The 26,326-nt window shown below is 48.5% G+C and overlaps 1 protein-coding gene across 18 annotated transcripts in view; it reads right to left on the reverse strand.

The window, feature by feature from the left end:
• Nucleotides 1-26,326, reverse strand: part of LOC123773435 (UDP-N-acetylglucosamine transferase subunit ALG13) — a 384,366-nt gene that overhangs the window by 284,192 nt on the left and 73,848 nt on the right. For all 18 annotated transcript variants that reach the window (XM_045767364.2, XM_045767919.2, XM_069307078.1 and 15 more), the window contains 2 exons: nucleotides 15,936-16,061; nucleotides 14,383-14,506 (listed from right to left, as the gene is read on the reverse strand). In XM_045767364.2, the coding sequence (XP_045623320.1) occupies nucleotides 14,383-14,506; nucleotides 15,936-16,061 (250 nt within the window). The remainder of the gene's footprint in view (nucleotides 1-14,382; nucleotides 14,507-15,935; nucleotides 16,062-26,326) is intronic.

Genomic DNA, 26,326 nt, shown 5'->3' on the forward strand with positions numbered 1-26,326 from the left:
CCTCGCTGTTCCACGCCAATAAGGCTCAGTCATAAGGCTAAGGCCAATCTGAGAGTATCCCCATCCATTTCGGTTAAAAAATGGAATTTATAGAAATATTTTTTCGATGGATGAGAAAAGTAGGCTGTTATGCGGAATCGTAAGAAAAAACGGTGACGAGTTATCTCTAATCTAAAGCGCGAAAGTGTTAAGAACATTCAGTACAGGTGAGAACTAGTACCTTTCAGACAACTGTCCACCACTTCTCTCTAATATAAATTTGTTCTCTGGACAGACAAAAATAAATACCACAGCCGGAATAAAATTAGATTGTGGTGCAAAAAATCCTTTGTTGAGTGAAAACAAGTACAGAGCCAACAATAAGGATACACGTACTATAAAGAGAGTAATGACGAAAGAAGAAATAAAGCAGTTGGACCTGATGGAGTTTCATCTTTGGTGCTGCTAGAATGAACAACTGAGCTGAGCATGCCATTCCAATTAATATTCCAGACATCCTTGTGCACAGAAATCTTAGCAGAAATATGGAAAAAGGAAAACATAGTACCAATCTATAAAAAAAAAAACCAGCGTGAATGTATTGAAACGCCATTTTCTGGGCGAGTCCCGGAGGCTCCCCGGAGCTATCCCAGGCTGATATGCTAATGTCAGACTTTGGCATCAGTCATGTGTATGGAGTTCTTAGGCCTACCGGGGACCACGGCCAGAACCGGGCCCCCTCAGAGAGGCAAGGGGAGCAATGGCCTATAGAAGCCCCCGTGTAGTTGGAAGCATTCTATGTCTGCCATCGACCGGAACAGGCACCCAGAAAGGTAAGCGCCCCAAAACAAACCCCTATTCTGGTTAAAATTGCTACCTAATACCGAACTAGTGGATAGAATTCCCCAACCGAAAACAAGCAAATTAGTGTGACGTCACACACTGCCGCGCCGCTGTCTGCGCAGCTCCCCCCTCCCCGGGAGGGGGAAGGGGGAGCCCCAGACCCCCCGCGCCGGCTACCCACACCTCAGTTCTTGAGGCTGGATGTCAAAAACGCGAAAAAACCGCCGACCGGAGGGAGGGAGGGATGCCGGGGAGCCTCCGGGACTCACCCAGAAAATGGCGTTTCATTACATTCAACGCTGGTTTTCTGGGGGGAGCCCCGTCGGCTCCCCGGAGCTAACTACCCACAGACAGAAAAAGAGGGACTTACCCGGGAGGCGGTCGTCGCTCACCCCTCAACTCGAAGCCGAGACAACTGGCTGCAACCGCCGACCCAAAGCAACACAGGCCCGACGAGGGCCAGGGACATTCACAAGGTAACGAGCAGCCAGGACCCTGTTCGACCGCCAAAATCCCCGCGCCCGAATATCAGACCAAGACATATTCCCAAAGACGGCAGCAAGAGCCGCGAACTTACGAACGTCATGGGCACGGGGATAGACCGCAGGCTGGCTAGACCTAATAACCCTGCGGACGACCTGAGAGACCCGAACCCGCGAACAGGGAAGAAGGGAAACCGGATCAACCCACAGCGCGTCCCCGGACACAGAAGCTGTGGCGCGCAAATAACGGCGAAGCGCCGCAACCGGACACAAAACATGATGCACCCCCGGCCTGACCAACCAAGCATCAACCACCCATGGACCCCTCCGGAACGCAGCAGTCTCATTCTTCGCCAGAAAAGAAGGAGACGGCTGCAAACGAACAAAACTATCACCACGACCAAAAGAGCAGAAACCCCTGCGCCGGAGGAGAGCATGAAGCTCCCCTACCCGACCCCCAGAGGCCAAAGCCAACAAGAAAAGTGCCTTGGAAAAACAATCCTGGACCGAAGGGGCCACAACGAAACGAGGAGATGAAAGGAAAGCGAGCACTCTGTCCAAAGACCAGGACGGCTCAGGCGACGCATGAGCAGGCCGGAGGTGAAACAATGCACGAGACAGCTTGCGAAACGGCGCAGACGTAACATCGATACCGAAAGCAAGCTGAAGCGGCTCCGCCAGCGCCGCACGATACGAAGCGACAGTGTTAGGCATAAGATGACGGTCCTGAAACAACCACGAGAGGAAGGACAAGACCACCCGAACAGACAAGGAGCTAACACGACGAAGACGCAAAAAGAAACGGAAGGACCGCCAGGAAACTTCATACTGCCGCCGAGAAGAAGCCCTCAGGTGGGACACCAACAAGGAGGCCACCTGATCACCATAGAGATGATGATAGACTCGAGTCAAAAAAACCATACGCGAAGACTCGAGGAGAAGATCGAACCAGCTACGTGACGTACCGGCCCGATCTGCTGAAAGAGGCGGAGCCGCGGGAAAACCCTCGGGTTCGGACACCGAGCAACCAGCGCCTGAAACCAAGGCTGGGCCGGCCACCAAGGGGCCAGAAGGACAACTCTCCCCCGGTAAGTCTCTAAGCGAGTCAGGACCTGGAGCAACAGCCGAACTGGGGGAAAGAGGTACAGGAACCCCCACCTCGACCAGTCGAGCCGAAAGGCATCGACCCCGACGGCCTCGCAATCGGGGAAGGGCGCCGCATAAACGGGAAGACTGCCGCGACCACGCCGACGCGAAGAGGTCCACCTCGGGGCGCCCGAACGTCTGGCAAAGCCAACGGAAGGACTCGTCGTCGACCGTCCACTCCGTGGAGAGGGGAACGAAGCGAGACAGGGCGTCGGCCAAGACGTTGGACACGCCCCGTACGTGAACCGCCAGGAGAGCCAAACCCGGAGAACTCAGCAGACGAGTCACCCGAAGCGACCAACCCCAAAGAGACAAGGACCGCATCGAACCCCCGCGGTTCAGGCAATGAACCACCGGAGAGCAGTCCGAATGGAGCCGAATCGTCGATCCGCGGGCCACCCGAATCCTCCCCAGAGCAAACCACACTGCCGCGAACTCCCGCACCGTACTGTGAGCTCGACGGAAGGACGGATCCCAACGCCCCTGGCCGGCCTGGTGAGCACTGGTCACAAAACCCCAGCCGAGAGACGACGCATCCGTGTACACATCGAGCGAGGGCTCGGGTAGGCGCCAAGGCACTGAACCCCGAAAAACCCGAAGAGGAAGCCGGTGACGCAGCAACCGACGCAAGGCCCCCGGGGGTCGAACTCTGCGATCGCGAGAGAGGCGGAAGGGGGAACCCCGAAGGAACCAGAACAGCCGTCGAAGCCAAACCCGACCCGGCGGGTAGACCACCATCGCGAAGTTCAGGCTCCCGCACAGCCCCTCGAGCAACCGCCGGGTGACCCGAGGGCCCTCCAGAAACAGACGAAGGCGGGACCGCAGCCGCAGGAGAGACTCCGGAGGGAGAGACAAGGAGGCGGTCCGAGAGTCCCACACGAGACCCAGCCAAGTCCGAACCTGAGAGGGAACCAGATGGGACTTCCTCCAGTTCACCAAGAACCCGAACCCGGCGAGCTGGGAAAGAACCAAATCCCTGGCTAGCAAGCAAGCTGACTGGCTGGGAGCCCAAACCAGCCAGTCGTCGAGGTAGGCCAACACCCGAACACCTAGGAGACGCAAACGAGCCACCACAACCCGTGTAAGGCGTGTGAACACGCGAGGTGCCAGGTTCAACCCGAACGGGAGACAACGAAAGCGGTAACTCAGACGCCCCACTACAAAACCGAGCCAGTCCCTGAACCGCGGATGAATCGGGACATGCCAATAAGCGTCCCGGAGGTCCAGGGACACCATCCAAGCACCCGGCTCCAAGAGGAGCCGAACCTGAGACAGCGTAGTCATCCGAAAGGAGGGGCAATGAACCCAGGGGTTCAGACGGGACAAGTCCAGAATGAACCGCAGGTCCGCGCAGTCCCGTTTCGGAACCGGAAACAGACGGGAAACCCATCTGAGGGACGACGTCGTTTCGACGACGCCCAAGCGTACCCACTCCAAGACGACTCGACAGAGCGCAGGGGAAGAAGCCTGCCCCGCCAGCCCCGACCCCCCAAAGGGGGGAGGGGCCACCCAACGCCACCGCAGGCCGCGAGACACGACCCGAAAGGCCCACGAATCGTGGGACCAGGCGCGGGTGAACAGCGCAAGCCGCCCCCCCATCGCCCCGTCAAAGGGGCAAACCGCGAAAGGGCCGGCGACCCTTACGAGACCCAGAACCCCGCACAGCGCGAACACCGCGCCGACCAGACGAGGGAGGGTCCGCAGGAGGAGCCAACCCCAAACCTGACACCAGAGGCCTACCACGACGAGAGGAACCCCGAGCCCTGGCACGACCTTTCCGGGAAGACCCACCCCGGGACCCCCGGAAAACCAACAAGTTCGACATCGGACGACAAGCCGCCGACGCAGCCTGAATAAACTGCGCCACGGCCGACTCCCCAAACAGGAGAGGACAAAAAGGGGAAGAACGCCTAAGAGCCAGAGCCCAAGCAGATTCCACGGAGGAACCCAGCACCGCCTGCCGACACGCGAGACGGGAAGCATAGAACAGGGAAACCGCATCCCGCAAAATCGGCGTGAACAGCTTCAACAAGGCAGCCGATGAACGCGCAGCCGAGGACAAGGTGCCGGACCCCGGGACGGACCCAAGCGTCCCCACATCCTCCACGAGCCAATCCGAAGACAGCTCCAGGAGGGAAAAGAACCGCAAGGCCGAACACAAAAGGCCCCGAGCGCGCAAGTCCTCCGCCACGAGCGCCGCCGAAAGGGAGGGAACCTGCACATGGAGCTGAATAACGCCCACATCGCGGGGAAGGGCAGGGGCAAACAAGCACTCATTCAGGTACTCAAGTTCACCCCCCAGGAAAACCTGAAGCACCGTGGAAGCTTCCCGCCACTCCAGCGTGCGGGAACGACAGAAGGAATGCCAGGTATCCAGACCAAACAAGGGGCAGTCTGCTAGCCAGGATGACTCCGGAACCTCGTAACGGAGCCAGAAAGGGAACGAAGTCCCAAACCTGAACGTGGACGGATCCATTTCCGAGGCATAATCCGGGTCACGCAGGAGGTAAGCTGCAAAGGCCGCTCGCACCACACCAGGTTGGATGCGATAAGCCGAAAACCTCCGGAAGGACGGAACCGACGTACCTGGGGGAACACGGAACCGTACCCGGGGAGGGGCCGACACCAAATCCAACTCATACGCAGAGGGGGGGAAAGAAAACCCCACTCCTTGTAACAATAAGCCCCGCTCAGTGGGAAGAAAAACCCAGGCGGGGTCCAGCGGGGCCCAAGGCCCCCAAGTCAGCCCCTCCCCAGTCCTCGAGGTCCGTCACCACAGGACCCGAGGCCGAGTCCTCTCCCCAAGCCCCGACCCCACAAGACAAGGACGGAGCAGCCGGAAAAGCTGGAGGAAGGGGGGCCCACTGGTCAGACCCTGAAGCTTCGGCCGGGAGACAAGACTCGAATGCCTCTGCCGCCCCCCCGGAAGGGGCAACCCCCGAAGCTGCCCGAGTCTCGAGATCAAGTAACCCCTGCTCCGACCCCGAAACCCTCAGACGCTTCGGGGCCGGAAGCAGGGGCGGGGGACCAGAACGAACAGAAGGGGAAGGACGAGGAGGTGCGGACGGAACCAGGATCGAAGCGACCCCCACCCCCAAGTCCGGGTCTCGAAAAGCAAAGCGGGGCAGCCCCGGGGCATCCGGGGAAGCAACCAACCGAGCGCGTTGCAACAGACGAAACCTAGACTGCAACGCACGTGCCGCCTGTACCCGAATAGAATCATCAGAGGCTTAGGTAAATTGAGTCACAAGCAAGCAGCAACACTCACAGGACTCGGGGTCGAAAGTATCACCGACCCAACAGGCAGCGTGGCAGAGGCAAAAACAATGAGGGTCACCCTGAGACAAGGGGACCGAGCAACCCTCAAACTCGCACACAGCGAGTGGGGACTCCGGGGTCACATCCATCGGACCCACGCGCCCCCTAGGGGATTCCCAGGGTCCTGAGCGTTTACTTTAAGAGGACTCGCGCTCAGGTAGTCCCATGCAGGGTGCTGCAAACCGGCGCCCAAAACTACCAAGCAAACTTCTAAAGCTGAACCCCAGGGACGTGTACACTCACGGGGACCTAGCAGGGGGCGCCACCGAGGAGAACAGTGGAAGGGCAAAAACAAACTGAATAAAATGACAGAACCCCCCACCAGGCAAAAACAAAAAGAAAAGCAAAACCCCGCAAGAGGACAGCGAACCCCAAGGAACAGAGCCGGCCGCGATGTCGGGAATTACAAGCTGAGCAGCACCCTGCGCCCCTACCAGTGCAAACTGCCTCTTACCTGCCGGTAACAAGGGAGAACAGAACACCGAAGAGCCCAACAGGCGGCCGAAAAACCGAAAGGTAAAACGGACCAGCAGAGGCAGACCCCGAGGAGCCTGTGGAAGGTGGCTCCAAGCCCCAAGGGCAGTACTTACAGGGCACCTAGGGAAGGCAGCCCTAGGCGCATGCAGCCCGAGTACTGAAGATAACTCCTGGCTCTCGCACCCACAAAACTAACACCACACTCAAAGCACAGTGCAGTAGCGACACCGGAGCCAGAGCACACGACCATCGCCTATAGCATCAGCCTCAAGAACCGAGGTGTGGGTAGCCGGCGCGGGGGGTCTGGGGCTCCCCCTTCCCCCTCCCGGGGAGGGGGGAGCTGCGCAGACAGCGGCGCGGCAGTGTGTGACGTCACACTAATTTGCTTGTTTTCGGTTGGGGAGTTCTATCCACTAGTTCGGTATTAGGTAGCAATTTTAACCAGAATAGGGGTTTGTTTTGGGGCGCTTACCTTTCTGGGTGCCTGTTCCGGTCGATGGCAGACATAGAATGCTTCCAACTACACGGGGGCTTCTATAGGCCATTGCTCCCCTTGCCTCTCTGAGGGGGCCCGGTTCTGGCCGTGGTCCCCGGTAGGCCTAAGAACTCCATACACATGACTGATGCCAAAGTCTGACATTAGCATATCAGCCTGGGATAGCTCCGGGGAGCCGACGGGGCTCCCCCCAGAAAAGTGTTGAATGTAATGAAAACACCATTTTCTTGGTGAGCCCCGGAGGATTCCTCGAGCTATCGGACTGATAAGCGATATATTAGTTTGGGGCATCAGTCAATTGGAGTTCAGCCTACCAGGGACCACGAACCAGAACCTAGCTCCCCCTCAGAGAGGCACAGGGAGCAATGGCCCTATGGAAACCCCCATGTGGTTGGGGGCATTCCATCCCCAGTACCACTTCCAAAACTGGACAAACAATTCCCAGAACAACACACCCTAGGTCAGGGTGGAGAGGGGTGAGAACTACCAAAACCTTCCAGAAGTGACACACAATATGGAAAATCATTCATATTTGCAAAAATACAAAGTCTAAAGTCAAAATCAAGAAATAAAGTTAACACTATCACTTGCTTTGGACACTGATCACGTCCACTTTTTTTCTCTCGAGTCCTAGCCGTGGACAGGACTCGCATACACTCCAATAATGTTGTATAAAATTCATTTTTTATCCGATCGACCTCGGGATAGTTTCAAAATAAGCGCCTTTAGATTTATCTTAAGGTTATCTTAAGATGATTTCAGGGCTTAGTGTCCCCACGGCCCGGTCCTCGACCAGGCCTCCACCCCCAGGAAGGAGCCTGTGACAGCTGACTAACTCCCAGGTACCTATTTACTGCTAGGTAACAGGGGCATCAGGGTGAAAGAAACTCTGCCCATTGTTTCTTGCCAGCGCCCGCGATCGAACCCGGGACCACAGGATCACACGTGCAGTGTTCTGTCCGCTCAGCCACCGGCTCCCTTGCACACAATTTGATACCAAAATGAAAGATGTAATACGAAACTTGATGTCAGAACTCTTGAAAGATTATAAATACGTTTTTGGGTCTAAATTTTAAATTTTAAAATATTTGTTAAAATTCTATTTATTGTGCTATTATTATGGGACTAGTTTTAAAATGCACGCCTTTAGATTGCAAACAATTTGATACTAAAACGAGCGATGTAACACGAAAATTTTTGTCAAAACACTGGAAAGATATAAATAATTGCGATGATGAGCGTCCAAAATTAAAATATTTGTTAAAATTCCTATTATTGCTCTATTATTATGAGACTAGTTTTAAAATGTGCAACTTTATATTGTGAAAAATTTGATACCAAAACAAGAAACGTAACACAAAAATTGATGTCATCAAACTGAACGAGTATACACATGAGGTTGTGGTTGTTGGTGCTCGTTCACGGGTAACTTTAGGCTTTGCCGCGGGGAGTCTCGCCAGGCTTTTGGACATTACAGTACAACCCCGATTCAACGTACCCCGATTCAACGAATCTCTGGCTAGTTCTCACACTTTTCAGGCCGGATTTACTCACCCGGTTCAACGATCAATGGTTCGCCAAAGCGGGGAATGTTCGGATTTGCTTAATATGTCCAGAGTTCACACACTGGTGGAAAACTTTCCCATTCTATCACAGATTACAATTAATAATTCTCTCATATGACAAGTTGGATCACACAAGTGGACCACACATGTGGACCACAAGTGGTCCACAAGCTTACGATGTTGGGACAGTTCACAGAGTGGTGGAAAACTTTCCCATTCCATCACAGGTTACAATAAATAATTATTTCATATGACAAGTTGGATCACACAAATGGACTACACAAGTGGACCACACATGTAGACCACAAGTGGTCTACAAGCTACGATTTTGGGACAGTTCACAGAGTGGTGGAAAACTCTTCTCATTCTATCACTGATTACAATTAATTATTCCTTCTTAAGACAAGTTGGATCAAACAAGTGGACCACACAACACGTGAACCATATGAACCAAACACCAGCCAGAATGGTCCACACAATGAGTAAAGCATATTAACCAAACACCAGCCAGAGTGGTTCACACAAATGAACGACTGAGTTTCCATGATTTTCGTTCACTGATATGTGGGTGTCACACGTGTCTTTGTACATTAACACTTTCGCTCGGGGATGACGCAGCATTGCGTCATCCGTTTACTGGCGGTAATGCCGGGGATGACGCAGCATTGCGTCATCCACTTTAAAAATTCGCCAAAAATCAGGTTTGTATCCGATTTTTTGGGGACTGGTTTTAAAATGTGCGCCGATGTCTTCCCATTTCCTTTGTTGAGCCTCGTGGCCCTCAGGCGGCTTGGCACACGCCGTGGGCCCATTGTCTTTGCTCCACTGTTGTGACCAATGTCGTCTCCCCTCGCATCTCAAACGTGTTAACATTTCGGCTATTTTCCGTGGCTATATTTCTTACTGCGGCTTTAGAAACTATCTACGCTTACTCCACGATGGATAGTAATCATGAACAAGGCCCTTCCAGGAAGAAAATTGCGAAAGAAAGGCTTGAAAAGGGTGGGAATTGGGAGTGTAGTAGGAAGGCCTCTGAGCGCTCACTCACGGCTAACGCGTGGCCCGTCTTCAACTCGTCGGCGGTTGGAGCGTGACCAGGTGTTTTTTTTTATATGCTAATGTTCCTCTAGAGAATTTTATTACGAACCCATTGAGACCAAAATGAAAGACCTAGGACAAAAATTGAGGTGACCAGAGTGAAAATAGTGAAAACATTTTATCCCGTTTGCGCGCTCCCGGGTAACTCGTTCGCACTTTCTCTGTTTGCTGCGGGTAATTAGCCGGGCTTTTGGAGTTTATATGCATTTAGTGCTGTAGAGAATTTTATTGCGAACACAATGATACCAAATTTATTCTCGTAGAAGGAGAATTGAGGTGACAAAGTTGAAGAGAGTATACACTTTTCGGAATTAACGCGCGCTTCCGTGACCCGCTGGGGCCCATATCGCCCTGTCGAGGGGTGGTGCGCGGGGTGAGCGAAAGTGTTAAGTTAAATGCTGAAGCGTGATTACCTAGCTACATTTGGTAAAATCTCCTTATAGACAGTTTCTGTGATGAAACATGATGAGTGAGGGTGGACAGATAAGAGAATACTGTACTGTAAACCTCTTTCACTCACTTTCGTCTGTGTCGTCATAGTTCAGTGACCCATGACTTTAAAAGTTTCATATTAATAAATAATTTCTAAAACAAGTGTTTTTAATAGCTTTTTATTATCCTAATTAAACTAAACTAAATAAAACTGAAAATATACTGCAATATGATAGACATCTACTATTTCAGAAATTACTGTATGTTATTGGAACAACTCCAGCGTGAGTGGACGGGTCTAATCCTTGTACACACGGCACCATGCGTGTTTCGATTTTGTCGCCACAGTTCAGTGACTACGGCCTCGAAATAATAAAATTAATAAATCAGGTCTAAAATAAGTTTTTTATATCTCTTATTATCCTCTCTCTCTTATTATCCCTCCCTCCCTCTCTCCATCCCTCCCTCCCTCTCCCTCTCCATCCCTCTCTCCCTCTCCATCCCTCCCTCCGTCCCTCCCTCTCTCCATCCATCCCCTTTCTCCCTCCATCCATCCAGAATTTAAGAAACAAATCAAGTTAAAAAAAAAAGTTAACTGGGTCAAATGAGTTAGGCCGGTGAGCCGTTAGGCAGTGAGCCGGTCCCTTCACCACCACCGACAACCCCCCCCCCCCCACCTGCCCCCCTGCAGCCCATACACACACACACACTGTTCAACTCAACACCCATACCTCCATCGTTCTCTCCATCCATCAATCCCTCAAATCATCCATCCATTCATCCCTCAATCCATCCTTCCATCCCTCTCTCCATCCTTCCATCAATCCATCGCCATCCTCTCCTTCCTTGGCTCCCTCCCAGCCTCTGCCTGCCTGTCTCCCTCCCTCCCAAGCTCTGCCTGCCTGCCTGCCTCCCTCCCAAGTTCTGCCTGCCTGCCTCCCTCCCTGGCTCCCTCCCAGCCTCTGCCTGCCTGCCTCCCTCCCTCCCTCCCAAGCTCTGCCTGCCTGCCTCCCTCCCTGGCTCCCTCCCAGCCTCCCTGCCTCCCTCCCTCCCAAGCTCTGCCTACCTCCCTACCTGCCTCCCTCCCTGGCTCCCTCCCAGCCTCTGCCTGCCTGCCTCCCTCCCTCCCAAGCTCTGCCTGCCTGCCTGCCTGCCTGCCTGCCTACCTGCCTCCCTCCCTGCCTCTTCCTGCCTGCCTGCCTGCCTGCCTGCCTACATTTCAGCCTCTCCATCCCTGCCTGCCTGCCCATCCACCCACCAGTTAGCCATCACTGACACATTGAGTGCATTTAGAGCCAACATGATGCGCGGATGTTCCTTGATTGTGCAGATATGTCCAACAAAGTCATGGAATGAACACTCCAGCCTCATGACAAATCAAAAAATAGTGTTAAAATTAAAGTTGCAGTAATTTTAGTGTACAATAGTTTTCATAAACTGTATTGTAGTACTCAACATACAGCAGAACTACTTAACAAGAGTGTTAATGGCATAATACACTACAGTATGTATTTACTGTACAGCATTCACAACTCCATGAGACTTCAAGATGGACATAACATCAACAATAAGGTAAATAACAAATGTAACACAGTATTTGTTGGTAGAGTAATAATATATAGGTACAGTATATAATATGATAATACAATTTTATTGTCTACAAGAAAAAAAAATGACACTGATGCAAACACCTCCTGAAGGTCACCTCTTGCAACGAATCCAACGCTTCAACGAACTGGGGTTGGTCCCATATAGTACGTTGAATCGAGGTTGTACTGTATATGCATATAAATCTGCAGGGAATTTAATTGTGAACACAATGATACCAAAACGAACGACGTAGCACGAGAATTAAGGTGAGAAAACTGAAATGAGTATTCACATTTATTCGTCGTCACACACTCGCCTGCACCATCCGCCCCATGACGTCAAAGTGTGCGGCGGTCACGCGCGCGATAGTGTTAAGTTCATAAATGGCCTCCTATTAGAGTCAAACTCAATATTTGGGGCATTCACAGAAACTCATACGAAAGATTACATCAATAGTGAAATCTGGATTCCAAATTATAATTTATATAGATGTGATAGAGAAACTAGGTCAAATGGAGGAGTAGGTCTGTATATTAAAGAGGACCTGGTATACACAGAGCTACTAAACTTAACTAATGAGGTGGTAGAGGTACTTGGAATTAAGGTATAAAAAATAAACCTAATTATTATTCTAATATATAAACCGCCAGATACAACGGTTGAGGAATTCACAGAGCAGATGCACAAAATAGAGAACATCCTTGATAATCTAGCAAACCCAGCTCCAGATATCTTCCTTGGAGATTTCAATTTACCAAGTCTAAGATGGAGAATGGCAAACACAAATATCATAGCAGGGAACAACCCGGGAAATAACCAACTACAGGTCAGAGAACTTTTGAGATTCTGTTACAAATTCTCGCTCAATCAACAGATCACAGAACCAACTAGGAACGAAAACACACTAGACTTGTTACTCACAATGATGAACTAATCAGACATATTACAATCTCAGATACTACATACTCAGATCATAAGCTCATTCAAGTGCGAACTAGCATAAATAACGGTAGTAGGTCTAAAGAGACCCAACAAGCGAGAACGGGTATTCAATCAATTCAATGTCAACAATAAGAGTATTGATGGGGGAAAAAATAAATGTAGACCTTGCAAACATTCAATGAGAAATGGTCTTAAGCGCCATAACTCCCACACAGGGAATAGCTCAACTGACAGCTGAAGCATACAAGGTCTGCTTGAAGTACGTGCCTGTGAGGAGGGTCAGAAAGAGGACCACTCTAGAAAGAGAACGCAGACGACTGTACAGGAGAAGGAAAAAAATAACTGAAATGCTTAGGCAGACACGACTATCATAAGAAAGGAAAATAAACCTAAACAGGGAGATCGAAGAAATAGAACAAACGTTGAAGCGATCATACGAGTCTGAGGAAATGAAATTGAAACAGAAAGCTATACAAGAGATAAAGAAAAATCCAAAATATTTTTTAACATACGCAAAATCAAAATAAAAAACCTCCACCAGTATTGGACCTTCAATTACAACTGAATTGTAATTATAACTGAGTACACAGAGGACAACAAAGAAATTAGTGAAATTCTAACAACCCAGTATGATGCTATGTTTAGCATACCAATACAATAAACAACATGAAAGTCGATGATCCAGACAGTTTCATTATGAATGACATTCAAGCTGCAGATAATGGATAATGGATAGTAACACAAACTCAGAAGACTTTGAAAGAGAAAGTGACAATATACCCATGCACTCGGCTCCTGGGCCGGACTCGTGGAATTCAATATTCATAAAGAAATGTAAAGTACCAGTGGCGCGAGTGCTCAGCATAATATGGAGAAAGAGCCTGTATATAGGGAAGATAAGAGATGCACTTAAATCAGCAGATATAGCTCCACTGCATAAGGGGGGTAATAAAGCCTTGGCAAAAAATTATGGACCAGTTGCACTAACATCACACACAATAAAAGTTTTTGATAAGGAATCAAATTTCTAGTTTTATGGAAAATAATGAACTACACACCTTGAAGCAGAGCAAGTGTATGGGATGTGGGGCAGGTGGGGGAAGAGTGATGAATTGTTCTAAAATTAATGGTAATTCCTGTACCCAGGTGGTCCCTCCCAACGCTCCCCTCTTCCCCGACACAACCCCATCCTACACCATGCGCCTCTAGCCACAGTCGTACGGGATTAATATGGTACGGCCCGTGGTCTGGCTTTCATATCGGGGCAATTCACTCCTTGTCCGACTGACTGTCTGGATATTGCAACATCGGCAGCAAGTTAACCGGCCCAGATTTTTTATCCAGACAAACTCCTGATTTTCCGGCTCCTATGGACATTTTGGCCGGATATCGAGATAAAGTTATCTGGTTACGATTTTGGCCATGTAAGGGTGTTTTCCGGATATTCGAATCCCAGATAATCGAGTAGTTACAGTACCTGTGAATATTACTCCCAGCTCACATGCCACCGTAAGAGTAATACTGAAACAGAGGACAGCACAACACAAGAGTCTGGAGCTGGAGCCACACGACCATGCCGGATCACAATAGCCGAAGAACTGGGGTGTGGATCGCTAGCACGGGGCTCTGAGACTCCCCCTTCCCCCTCCCAGTGGCTCGTGTGACGTCCTGCTCATTTGATCATTTTTATTTGAAGAATTCTATCCACTCGTTTGTCTATTTTCGTCGTTTTTAACCAGAATAGGGGTTTGTTTTGGGGCTCTTACCTTTCTGGGTGCCTGTCCCGGTCGATAGCAGATATAGAATGCTCCAAATCACATGTGCATTTCTATTGCCATTGCTCCTCGTGCCTCTCTGAAGGAGCAAGGATCTGCTTATGGTCCCCGGTAGGCCTAAAACTCCACCCACATCGACTGATGCCAAATTCTAAAGAGATATATATCAGCCTGGATAGCTCCGGGGATCCGAAGGGGCTTTCCCCAGAAAATGGTTTTTAGTTTTCGTAGATTCTTACCTGCTGCCAATTTCTTCTACATAAACATCTACTGGACCTTTATTTTCAGACATTTCCTGGATATGTCCATGATAAACATCAACCCTTTCTTCTGGATTTCTTCCGTCGTGATTTTCACCACTAACTGTGAAAGAAAAGTAGACTATTGTAGAAATAAACCCACATACATGTGAATAATTCTTCACACAGCTTAATTATTATGCATGAAGACACTTATGTTTCTTAACCCTTAGGCTGGGATTATTGTCTATTGGGGATCCCTAAGAGACTAGTGATCATCAAAATACGATTTAAACAATTATTGTCTGCGTTTTACGTGTATGATGCAAATATGGGTATAATAGGTCTATGTGGATGTAATAGAGTTCACCTTGACCCATGAAAAATTCTACTAACATTTTCACGGTATGAATGCAGTTGTCATCATGAAAGTTACTAGGAGTAATGTGATCATCTTCATATGACAATTTAAACAATTATTGTTCGAGTTTTGCATGCATGATGCAAATATGGAAATAATAGCTCTCTGTGGATATAAATAAAGAAAAACAAGTAATAAAACAAGCCGTGAAACATCAAAGGGTAAAACAGTAAGCATCAGCCAAGTTGAGCATCAGGCGTTGACAATGCCAGATGCAGCCTTGCAGAGCGCCTGCAAGGCTGTAGCGCCTGCAAGAAAGATTCCCTTCCCAGAGAAGGGAACTCTGAACATCAAAGGGTGTACTGACAGGGAGCTTAGGGAAGGGATCCCTAAGCGCATGCAGCCCTTGGTACAAACTCCTGGCCACCTCAACACACAGAAGGAAAACCAGCAGGATAAAGCCAATCAGGTAATCAAGGCCAGAGCAGACATCCGCCCTGTATAGCTTCAACCGACAAACTGACGGTCCGGATGCCGGCTCAGTGGGCTAGGACCCCCTCATCCTCCCGGGGTGGGGGTCGGCACAAACGAGCGGTGTGCAGTGTGATGTGTTGCTTGTTTGCCTGTTTTTCTTCGGTGAGTTTCTAGCCTTTGTTCAATCTTAGGTTGCAATATTTCTACCAGGATGGGTCTGTTTTGAAGTGCCGACCTTTCTGGGTGCTCATCCCCAGTCGATGGCAGACATGAATACTTTTATACATGTGAGTTTCATAGGCCACTGCTCCATTCGCCTCTCTGAGGGGACCATGTTCTGGCTAAAGGTCCCCGGTAGACATGGCTACTTCATATGACTGAAGCCCCCATACTGATATTACCTAATATCAGTCCAATAGCTCCAGGAACTGATGGGGCTCCCCAGCAGAAAATATAATTTAAAAGAGAAACCTTAACTTACTTTTTGTAGTTTGTCGTTTTGATACTGTAGATCTTGAAAATTTATGTAACCTAATCTCCAGTTATCTGAATTTTTCTGTCCAGATATGGCGAAGATTTGCCAGAAAATTATCTGGATGCAATTTTTGACAGATAACCCAAATACTGTATTCAGTTCAGTGGGCTTTGGATAACCAAGCTCATACAGTACTCAAAATTGTTTCATTAACATGTTCATTCAACATTTAATTAGGTTTACCTTGCCTGGCCATACGAGTTCTTCTCATTTCTTCAACTTCTTGCCGATTTGGCAGTAATTCAAGTTTGATGAAAACTTTCACACCAGCTTGAAAACCATTGCTATCAAAAGGACCATACCGTGCTTCTGTCAAGAAAAAGTACAAAAGATAAACGTGAGCTACAAATATAATGAGGGAGAAACAGCAGAGTTTTTATTTTTTATTTTCTTCAAGGGTAGGGAAACAAGAAAAATGTGCAAAACATGCTTAAACTTTTAAAAAATCCTGAATTCAATTTAATTGCAAGTTAACAATATTGTTCATATAGGAAACATCATCGATTCAGCTGTGAAAACAAATTATCACACACTTTAGCATAAGCATGAATATATATTCAGTTGCACTTACTCCCCCTCAATTACCCCCCCCCCACACACACACACACACATGGCTGGAACAAGTTAAATGAGGTCGTTGGTGCCAAAACTGTCATTTAGTTTCAAAGCATCATATGGCAGGGTATGGGAAGGCAGGGCACCATAAGCATAGCTCTCATCCTGTAACTACACTTAGATAGTATAGTTACACTAAGGCAACTACACACATACATATGGAGAAATGTTACTAGTGGAATGCCACAAGGTTCAGTTCTACATTAATAATGCTCACTGTCTATATAAATGATCTACCAGAGGGAATACAAAATTATATGAATATTTTTGCTGATAATGCCAAGCCACCAGAGAAGATATGAAATTTAGGTAAGTGTAATGCCCTAAAAGAAGACCTGGATAAAATATGTATATAGAGTAACACTTAAAAAATATAATTTACTGTGAAAAATGTGTGGGGTTTTCTCTTTGCTTTTAATCTCGACTGCAATTACATACAACGTCACCAATGTGCATATGGCAGACACTTCATGAAGCTGTCGGATTCCACAAGAGAAAATAAGAGAGCCAGCGTACAAGGCCTGAGAGCACGGTCGAGTAAGAGTCCTTGATGGTCTCCTCTCGGACTAGCCTCACCTGGTCCTGATCCACAATGGTCGTGGGAATCTCTTCAATAATTGAAAACACTTTAAGGGACTCCTATGGTCATCATCACAGTTATAGTTTTGTGAATAATAGGACACTCAGTGTTGAAGACACCTGGGGCTGAAGGCTTAAGTAACAGTATTCAGATTTGAGTCAATGGAAAATCTGCATAATCCTTAACGGTACTTTAATTACAGAACTTAAATAGATCGCATTAGCGAGACTCCTGATGTCTGACTAATCGATTCCGATCCATTCGTGAACAAAATCTAACTTACCACGATTGACAGCCAATCACTAACATGGTATACCTAAAGTGGCGGTGTGCAAAGGGTCACAGGAGTTCCAAACAGGATACTTGGGTAAAAATCATGCACAATAAATAAAAAGTCAGCATGGAATGCAATGAAGCACCATTTTCTGGGTGAGTCCAGGAGGCTCCCCCGGAGCTATCCAGGCTGATATGTAGATCCCTAAACTTTGGCATCAGTCATTGTGATCTGAGTTCTTGGCCTACTGGGGATCACGAGCCAGAACCTGGCCCCCTCAGAGAGGCAAAAGGAGCAATGTCCTATAGAATTGCACATGGGACTTGGAGCATTCTATATCTGCCATCGACCGGGACAGGCACCCAGAAAGGTAAGCGCTTCAAAACAAACTTGTATTCTGGTGAAAATTACTAAAATAGATAAACGAGTGGAGAGAATTCCCCAAATAAAAACGAGCATGATGTCACACGAGCCGCGCTGCATGTCTGCGCAGCTTTCCCCTCCCTGGGAGGGGGAACGGGGAGCCCCAGACCCCCGAGATGGCGATCCACCCTGCAGTTCTGACGCTGGATGTCAAAAACATGTGGAAAAAAAATGCCGACCGGAGGGAGGGGAATGTGCCGGGGAGTCTACGGGACTCACCCAGAAAATGGCATTTCATTACATTCAACTCTGGTTGTTTGGGGGAAGCCCCTTCGGCCCCGGAGCTACTCCACCAAAGACAAAAACCAGAGGGACTTATCCGGGAGGCAGCCAGTGCTTACATCTCAACTAGAAGTCAAGAAAACAGGCTGCAACTGCCGACCCAAAGCGACACAGACCCAACTAGGACCAGGGACATTCACGAGGTAGCGTGCAGCCAGGACCCTGTTCGGCCGCCAAATACCCTGTGCCCGAATGTTTGCAGCAAGCGCAGCAAACTTTCGATTGTCATGGGCACAGGGATAGACCGCAGGCTGGCTAGACCGAATAACCCTGTGGTCGACCAGAGAGATCCGAACCCGAGAACAGGGAAGAAGGAAAACTGGATTAACCCAAAGCGCATCCCCAGCCATAGAGCCCGAGGCGTACAAATAACGGCGGAGAGCCGCAACCGGACACAACACATGGTGCACCCCCAGCCTGACCAACCAAGAATAAATAACCCAAGGATCCCTCCGGAAGGCAGCAGTCTCATTCTTCGCCAGAAAAGAAAATCAGCCGCAAACGAACAAACTTATCACCACGCCCACAAGAGCAGAAACCCCCTGTGCCGGAGGAGAGGACGAAGTTCCCCAACCTGACTCCTAGAGGCCAATGCCAACAAGAAAAGAGCTTTGGAAAAACAATCCTGAACTGAAGGGGCCACAACAAACAGAGGCAGACAGAAACAAGAGCACTCTGTCCAAAGACCAGGCCAGTTCAGAAGGTGCATAAGCAGGCCGGAGGGGAAACAATGCTCAAGACAGCTTGCGAAACAGTGCAAAAGTAACATCAATACCGAAAGCAAGCTGCAGCGGCTCTGCTAAGGCCACGAAACAGTGTGTCCAAACAACAGTCCCAAACCTCTACGAGAGAAGGACAAGACCACTTCAACAAATATGCAGGATACCTACAAAGAGACAAAAAGAAAAATTAGAATCGCCAGCAAAACCCCATACCACCACCAAGACAAAGCATGCAGGTGGGACACCATCAATGAAGCCACCTGATCCTGATCACCAAACAGATGGTGAGAAATTCGAGTCAAAATTACCAGACTTGAAGTTTCGAGGAGAAGACTGAACCAGCCCCATCATGGACTGGATCGATCATTTGAAAGAGGCGGAGCCTGGGGAAAACCCCTGGGTGCAGACACCGAGAAAGCAGTCCCTGAAAACCCCGGCTGGCAAGGAACCAGAAGGAACGTCCGCCAAGGCACCAGGAACCCAAAACTGACGAGCTGGGAAAGAACCAACCAGGGCAAGAGGAAATGCCCCGTCGGGGAAGAATCCCCCCCTTCCCTGGACCCCTAAAGTACCAACAAGTCAGATAACAAATGATAACGAGAAAAGGCCATTTGCAGAAACTGCTGAATAGAAGACTCGGCAAACAGCAAAGAGAAAATGGCAACGAAAACCTATGAGCCACGGCCCAAGCAAAGGCCAACAAGGAAAACGCGAGCACCACGAGCCGAAACGCGAGACGCAAAGTGAAGAACAGCGACCTCACAACCTGAAGGAGCAGCGCAATCAGCTCCAGCAGGGCAGAACTACGCATGTATCGCCAAATGGTATATATACGAGGAGAAATACTCAGGACATGTAATGCACTTAAAACAAAATTGTACCTTCTGGAAAAGGAACACAAAGAAAAGGCCATAGCCAGGGCCATAATCCTAGCTTCTCCTGTCACAACGAAAAGGAACTGTAGGGGCAGGAGTGGTTGATTGGAAATCTACATCCATCTACAGACATTGCAACACAGAAGCTGGCAGTGACATACAAGGAAAGGATGAAAGAACTCAGTTCTATAACTGAACACTGGGGCAGTCCAATATCAGGGAAATGATCATGTACATAGTCCAACCTAGCACTAACATCAGTATAGGCAATATGCACATACTTAAATACACAACAATGTGTAGTATAGAGGTAGAAAATACGTAAATATGCAATGAAATGACCTTAAACATGGTCCAAGGACCGGTAGCTAGGGACAAGGGAGTATAATCAATATGATGAACTAAGAAGACCTGGGTAGCAATTGGTAACGTAATGTACATGATCAACTACACATCCAGAGAGACTCAAATGTATATACAAGGGGTGCAGCCAGGCACTGAACGACAGTCATTGAATGAGGGGTCCAGATAGCATTGACCAAGTCAATGAAGGTGTACCCAGAGTCAAGAAAAGATTCAGTCGCTGAAAAGACTAAAAAAAAAAAAAAAAAAGCACCGAAATTCGGGGCTGCGCCCCACAGTGTAACGAAGAACAAGATATACATTCATAATAAGGTCACATTAAGATGCACACAAATTGGTCAAGCAACACACTACAAACAATTCCCAACACACATCCAAAAATCGAGAACCATCTCCTGGCTGACAGTGTCGCTAGACCATATAATCTCACCTGAAGATCGTAGACACTATCATGTCACGACACAGCTGAGCTGTGTAATATTCCAGGAGACTCGCTAGTGGATTATGTCCAGAGTTGCGTGCACAACAGATGATTAGGTGTAGTGTAAAGGTGGAGGCAGCGCCACTCCTAGCCATCCCACACCCGTAAGCAGAGAAAAGAACTGAGTTTTCCCCACATAAAATCAAGATGGCCCCCATATCTAGGGGCAATGACTGGAGAGATAAGATGAGCGAGAACAATGTATAACCTGCGATAAATGACACGAAACACCAATACATGTTTACATCGCCCATAAACAAAACGATCACCCTCAGCCCATGCTCCTGAGATCCAAGTTGCACCACCCGTCTTTTGGGGAGGGTGCCTACAAGGTTTATTTAACGATTATTAGTAATGTCGAGACAGAGTATGGTCAGAAGATGTGATTACAAAATAATGAGATATAGTATCAAAAGATGACAAGTAGTACGGAGAGGACCAACGAGTCCGATAAAGGACTGGAGAAAGCCTCACCGGAAGTCTACAGACCTTCCAATAATATCGAAGATCTTCTACAACCTTCGATAACCTTGATAATCAAACAAAATCCCGGAGGCTCATATGGGCCCATTGGCATCTGTGACTAATATTCATGCAGGATCCTGATACGATTTGAACATGACTGCGACATAATGTAGAAGAATACATGTTCAACCATGTAAGAAGGCTGTAAGAAAGCATGAAAGAGCAAGAAGAAGGAAAGCAAAAAGAAAGCATGTAAGAAGGTTGAGAAAGCGGTTAAAATTACCCACAGGAATGACGGAACAGACAGACCAGAAAGGACATGGAACCGAACCTGGGGAGGGACCGACGCCCAAACTAACTCATATGCTGGGGGGGGGGGGAGGAAAACCCCACTCCTTGTAAAAGAAAGCCCCGCTCTGAGGGCTGGAAAACCCAGGCGGTGTCCAATGGGGTCCAAGGCCCACAAGTCAGCCCCCCTCCCCATCCCTGGGAACCTCCACATCAGGGCCCGGGGGCGAGTCATCCTCCAAAGCCCTGACCTCACAGGAAAGAGATGAGGCAGCCGGAAAAGCAGGAAGAGAAGGGGGCCCATTGGTCAGACCTGGTGCTACGGCTGGAGGAACCAACTCAAATGCATCCATCGCCACCTCGGAAGGGGCAACCCCTGAAACTGCTCGAGTCTCAAACCACTAAACCCTGCCCTGATCCTGAAGCCCTCAGACACCTTTGGAGCTAGAAGCAGGGGGGGGGGGAAGGAATGAACCCCAGCAGGGAAAGAACGAGGGGGTGCAGACTGAACCAAGGCTGATGCGACCAACACCCACAAGTCCAGTTCCTTATAAGCAAAGTGGAACAGCCTCGGGGCATCCGGGAAAGCAACCAACCCAGAGCATTGCAGCAACCTAAACTTGGCCTGCAACGCGTGAGCCACCTGCACCCGAATAATGTCATCAGGAGATTGGGTGAATTGAGTCACAAACAAGCAACAATGCCCGCAGGACTCTGGGTCAAAGGTGTTACTGACCCAACAGGCAGCAGCATGACGGAGGCAAAAACAATGAGTGTCGCCCTGAGACAAGGGGACATAACAAACCTTAAACTTGCACAAAATGCGAGAGGGGACCCAGGGGGCGCATCCAATTGACCCTGTGTGTCTCGGCAGGGTTTCCCATGGTCCCTAGACTGATATCGCTAAAGGTATGCCCATGTAAGGGTACTGCTAACCGGCCGAATGCTAGCACACAAACTACTAAAGCTGAACCCCCGGGACGTGTCCACTCACGAAGGCGAAGTAGGGGGTACCACCGAAACCAGAAGGTCAAACTCCAATATAACTGGGGGAAGAGACACCAAGGCTGACCCTCCCCACCAAATGAAAACGAAGAAGCAAGAAGAGAAGGAGCCCACTGGTCAGATCACGGTGCTAAGGCTGGAGGAACCGACTCGAATGCCTCCCTCGCCATCCTGGAAGGGGCAACCCCCAAACTGCCCCCGAGTCTCAGAAACCTCTAAACCCTGCCCCGACCCTGAAGCCTTCAGATGCTTAGGAGCCGGAAGCAGAGGGAGGAACTGAAAGAACCACAGCAGGGGAAAAAACGAGGGGGGCTGGGGACGGAACCAAGGCCGAAGTGATCAACACCCCCAAGTTCGGGTCCCTATAAGCAAAACGTGGCAGCCTCGGGGCCTCCAGGGAAGCAACCAACCTAGCGCGCTGAAGACTCTAAACCTATCTTGCCTCGTGTGAGCTGTCTGCACCCGAATATTATCATCATCAGATTAGGTAAACTGAGTCACATACAAGCAACAAAGCTCGCAGGACTCAGGGTTGAATGTGTCACCAACCCAACAGGCAGCATGATGCAGGCAAAAACAATGAGCGTCTCCCTGAGACAAGGGGACAGAGCAACCCTCAAACTTGCAAAAGGAGACTTAGGAATCACATCCATTGGAACCAAGCGCCCCCACGGGGTGTCCCAGGGGCCCCTAGACTGGGTCTACTAAGGGTAATCCCAGGCTGGGTACTGCTAACCGGCGCCCAAGCTACCAATCAACACTGCTAAAGCTGAACCCTTGGAACGTGTCCATTCACGAGGGCGAAGCAGGGGAGTACCACCGAACACAAACCACCCTAATATAAAGGGGGAGGAACACCAAGGCAGACCCCCCCAACCCCCCTGCCACGGAAAAACAAAAGGAAAAGAAAAACCTTGCAAGAGGACTGTGTACCCAGAGGAAACAGAGACAGCCGTTGTTATAGGTGAAAACTAGCTATGCACTACCCCGCACCCCTACCAGTGCAAAAACTACCAGTTACCCCAAGGCAAACTAGGGAGGAAACCCCCAAAAACACTCAGGGCAGTAAATCACCAAGCAGCAAAAGACCAAAAAAAGTAGACCCAAGGTGAATTGTGGAAGGTAGCCCAAAGCCCCTAGGGCAGTACTTACAGGGGACTTAGGGAAGGGAGCCCTAAGTGCATGCAGCCGAGAGTACCTAGGAATAATACTCCCAACTCGCACACCAACGAAGAGAAGTACTGAATCCAGGCAAAGCACAATAAGAATCTTGAGCTGGAGCCACAATGACCAAGCCTTATCCCATCAGCCGAGGAACTGTGGTGTGAATTGCCAGAGTGGGGGGTCTGGGGCTCCGCCTTTTCCCTATCAGGGAGGGGGGAGCTGCGCAGATACAGTATGCGGCGCGGCTCATGTGATGTCATGCTCGTTTGTTTGTTTTCAACTGGGAAGTTCTGTCCACTTGTTTCATTATTTTCGTTGGTTTCGCCAGAATAAGGATTTGTTTTGAGGATATTACCTTTCTGGGTGCCTGTCCCAGTTCATGGCAGATATAGAATGCTCCAAAATTACATGTGCATTTCTTTGGGCCATTGCTCCTCGTGCCTCTGAGGGAAGCCAGGTTCTTGCCGTGGTCTCCAGTAGGCCTAGAGCTCCATCCACATCGACTGATGCCAAAAGTTAGGACTATCCCTATCAGCATGGATAGATCAGGGGAGCCATAGGGGCTCTCCCCAGAAAGAAACTATAAAGTTCACATAGAAGGGCACGCAAAGACAAATCCTAGAGGTTTTTTTCAGCTACATCCAACAAAGATTAGGGAAAGGTTAAGCCCATTAAAAACTGAAACAGATCACATAACTAATAATGATGAAGAGATGAGCAGTATTTTTAATAAATATTTTATCTCTGTATTTACTAAAGAGGAACTTAACATTATGCCTTCAGCTGAACAAGTCTGTGTGGGTGGGGAGAGGATAGGTTGACTAGTTTATCAGTTACCAAGGAGGATGTTATTAAACAAATAGTGAAACTCAAGACAAACAAATCCCCAGGGCGCTTAAAGAATGCAAAGAAGATCTTTGCGAGCCACTGTCTACCATATTTAATGAATCATTAGAGTCAGGCAGTGGCAGCGAGTCTTGGACACTCCACGTCCGTCAGAAAAGAGAGCTGAATGCCTACCACATGTGCTGCCTTCGACACATCTTGGACATCACCTGGCAGGACAAGATGACAAACAATAATGTCCTGGGGAGAGCTAGAATCCCCAGCATGTACACAATGCTGAAACAGAGACAAATGCGCTGGCTCGGGCACGTGGTGTGAATGGGCGACTGCAGGATCCCCAAGGATTTCCTGTATGGAGAGCTGACGCAGGGAAAGCGTCCATCAGGCAAACCCCAGCTACGGTACAAAGACGTATGTAAGAGGGACCTGAAAGCCATAGACGTCGATCTTGCTACGTGGGAAACACTGTCCTCAGACCGTTCAGCCTGGGAGCAGCCTGTTCAAAGAGGTCTCTCCAAGTTCGAGGAGTCACTTGCCGAGAAATAGGAGGCAAAAAGACAGAAGGATAGCCGGTAGCCTGGAAGACAAGACCAGAATCGGACTTTGTTTGTGTCCAGTGTGGGATAGACTGCCATTCTCGGATCGGCCTCATCAGTCACACCAGACGCTGCACCAGGATTGACAACCAGAGCGCAACTCCATAGTCTATCGAGACTGAAGGATGCCTACTGCCTAGAGCAGGCAGAGTGCTAGAGTCGTGGAAGGTTGATCCAATTTTCAAGAAAGGAGATAGATCACTTGCATCAAACTATTGACCAATTAGCCTAACATATATTATGGGAAGTTACTTGAATAGATAATTGCAAATACTATTCGTCTTCATCTTGAAAAACATATTAATAAATGATTCGCAACATGGTTTTACAAATGGCTGTTCAGGTTAACAAATTTGCTATCATTTTATTCCAGCATAGCTGAGGCAATTAATAGTGGAAATGTTAGTGATGTTGTGTACATTGACTTTAGCAAAGCTTTAGATTCAGTGCCACATGAAAGACTGAGTAAAAAAATAAGAGGCTCATGGTATTGGGGGTGCTATACTAAGTTGGATTAGGGCATGACTATACCAAAGGAAACAAAGAGCTAGTATAAATGAGGTTAAGTAAGACTAGGAAAATGTTGTAAGTGGACTGCTTCAAAGCTCTATCCTGGGACCTCTGTTATTCATTACATAAATGGTCTAAGATTCAGATTTGAGCAGCAATATTTGCAAATTTGTCAATGATACAACAATCAGGAGCGAAATAAACACGGAAAAAGACTCGCTATCACTTCAAGATGATATAAATAGAGTTTTGAAATGGTCAAAAGATTGGCATATACAGTTTAAAGCTGACAAATGTAGGGTTTTGAGGCTAGGTAATGATGATAGAGTTACAAGATACAAGCTAGATGGTGTTAAGATTGTGAAGTTGGATTGCAAAAGGGATCTGAGAGTTATGATTAGTAAGAATTTAAAACCAAAAATCAATGGATAAATGTTCATAATACGGCAAATAGGACACTGGGATTTATTAATGAAAGCAAAAGACAAATAAATAAGACACCTGGTGCTGTTCTTCAGCTATATCTTGCTCTGGTTAGGCCCCATTTAGATTATGCAGTTCAGTTTTGGTCGCCATACTATAGAATAGATATAAATTCACTAGACCGTGTCCATTGTAGGATGACAAAATTAATCCCCCCAAATTAGAAACCTGTCACATGAAGAAAGAGCGACAAAGCTTAAATTACATTCTTTAGAAAGGCAAAGAATTGGGGTGACATGGTAGAGGTGTTCAAGTGATGAATGGGCATAACAAAGGGGATATTAATAGGGGGTATTAAATATATCAACACAAGAAAACACAAAACAATGGGTATAAATTGGATAAGTTTAGATTTAGGAAAGACCTGGGTAAATACTGGTTCGGTAACAGGGTTGTTGATTTGTGGAACCATTTACCGCATGACGTGGTGAAGGTGGGGTCCCTTGATTGTTTCAAGCGTGGGTTGGATATGTATATGAGTGGGACTGGCTGGTTATAAATAGGAGCTGCCTTGTATGGGCCAACAGGTCTTCTGCAGTTACCTTTATTCTTATGTTCTTATGTGGCCTGACGTCTCCAGTGCCGTTCATTAGTATCGTAAA

This window comes from Procambarus clarkii, chromosome 1 (genome assembly GCF_040958095.1).
Source record: "Procambarus clarkii isolate CNS0578487 chromosome 1, FALCON_Pclarkii_2.0, whole genome shotgun sequence".
NCBI classification, from domain to species: Eukaryota; Metazoa; Arthropoda; class Malacostraca; order Decapoda; family Cambaridae; genus Procambarus; species Procambarus clarkii.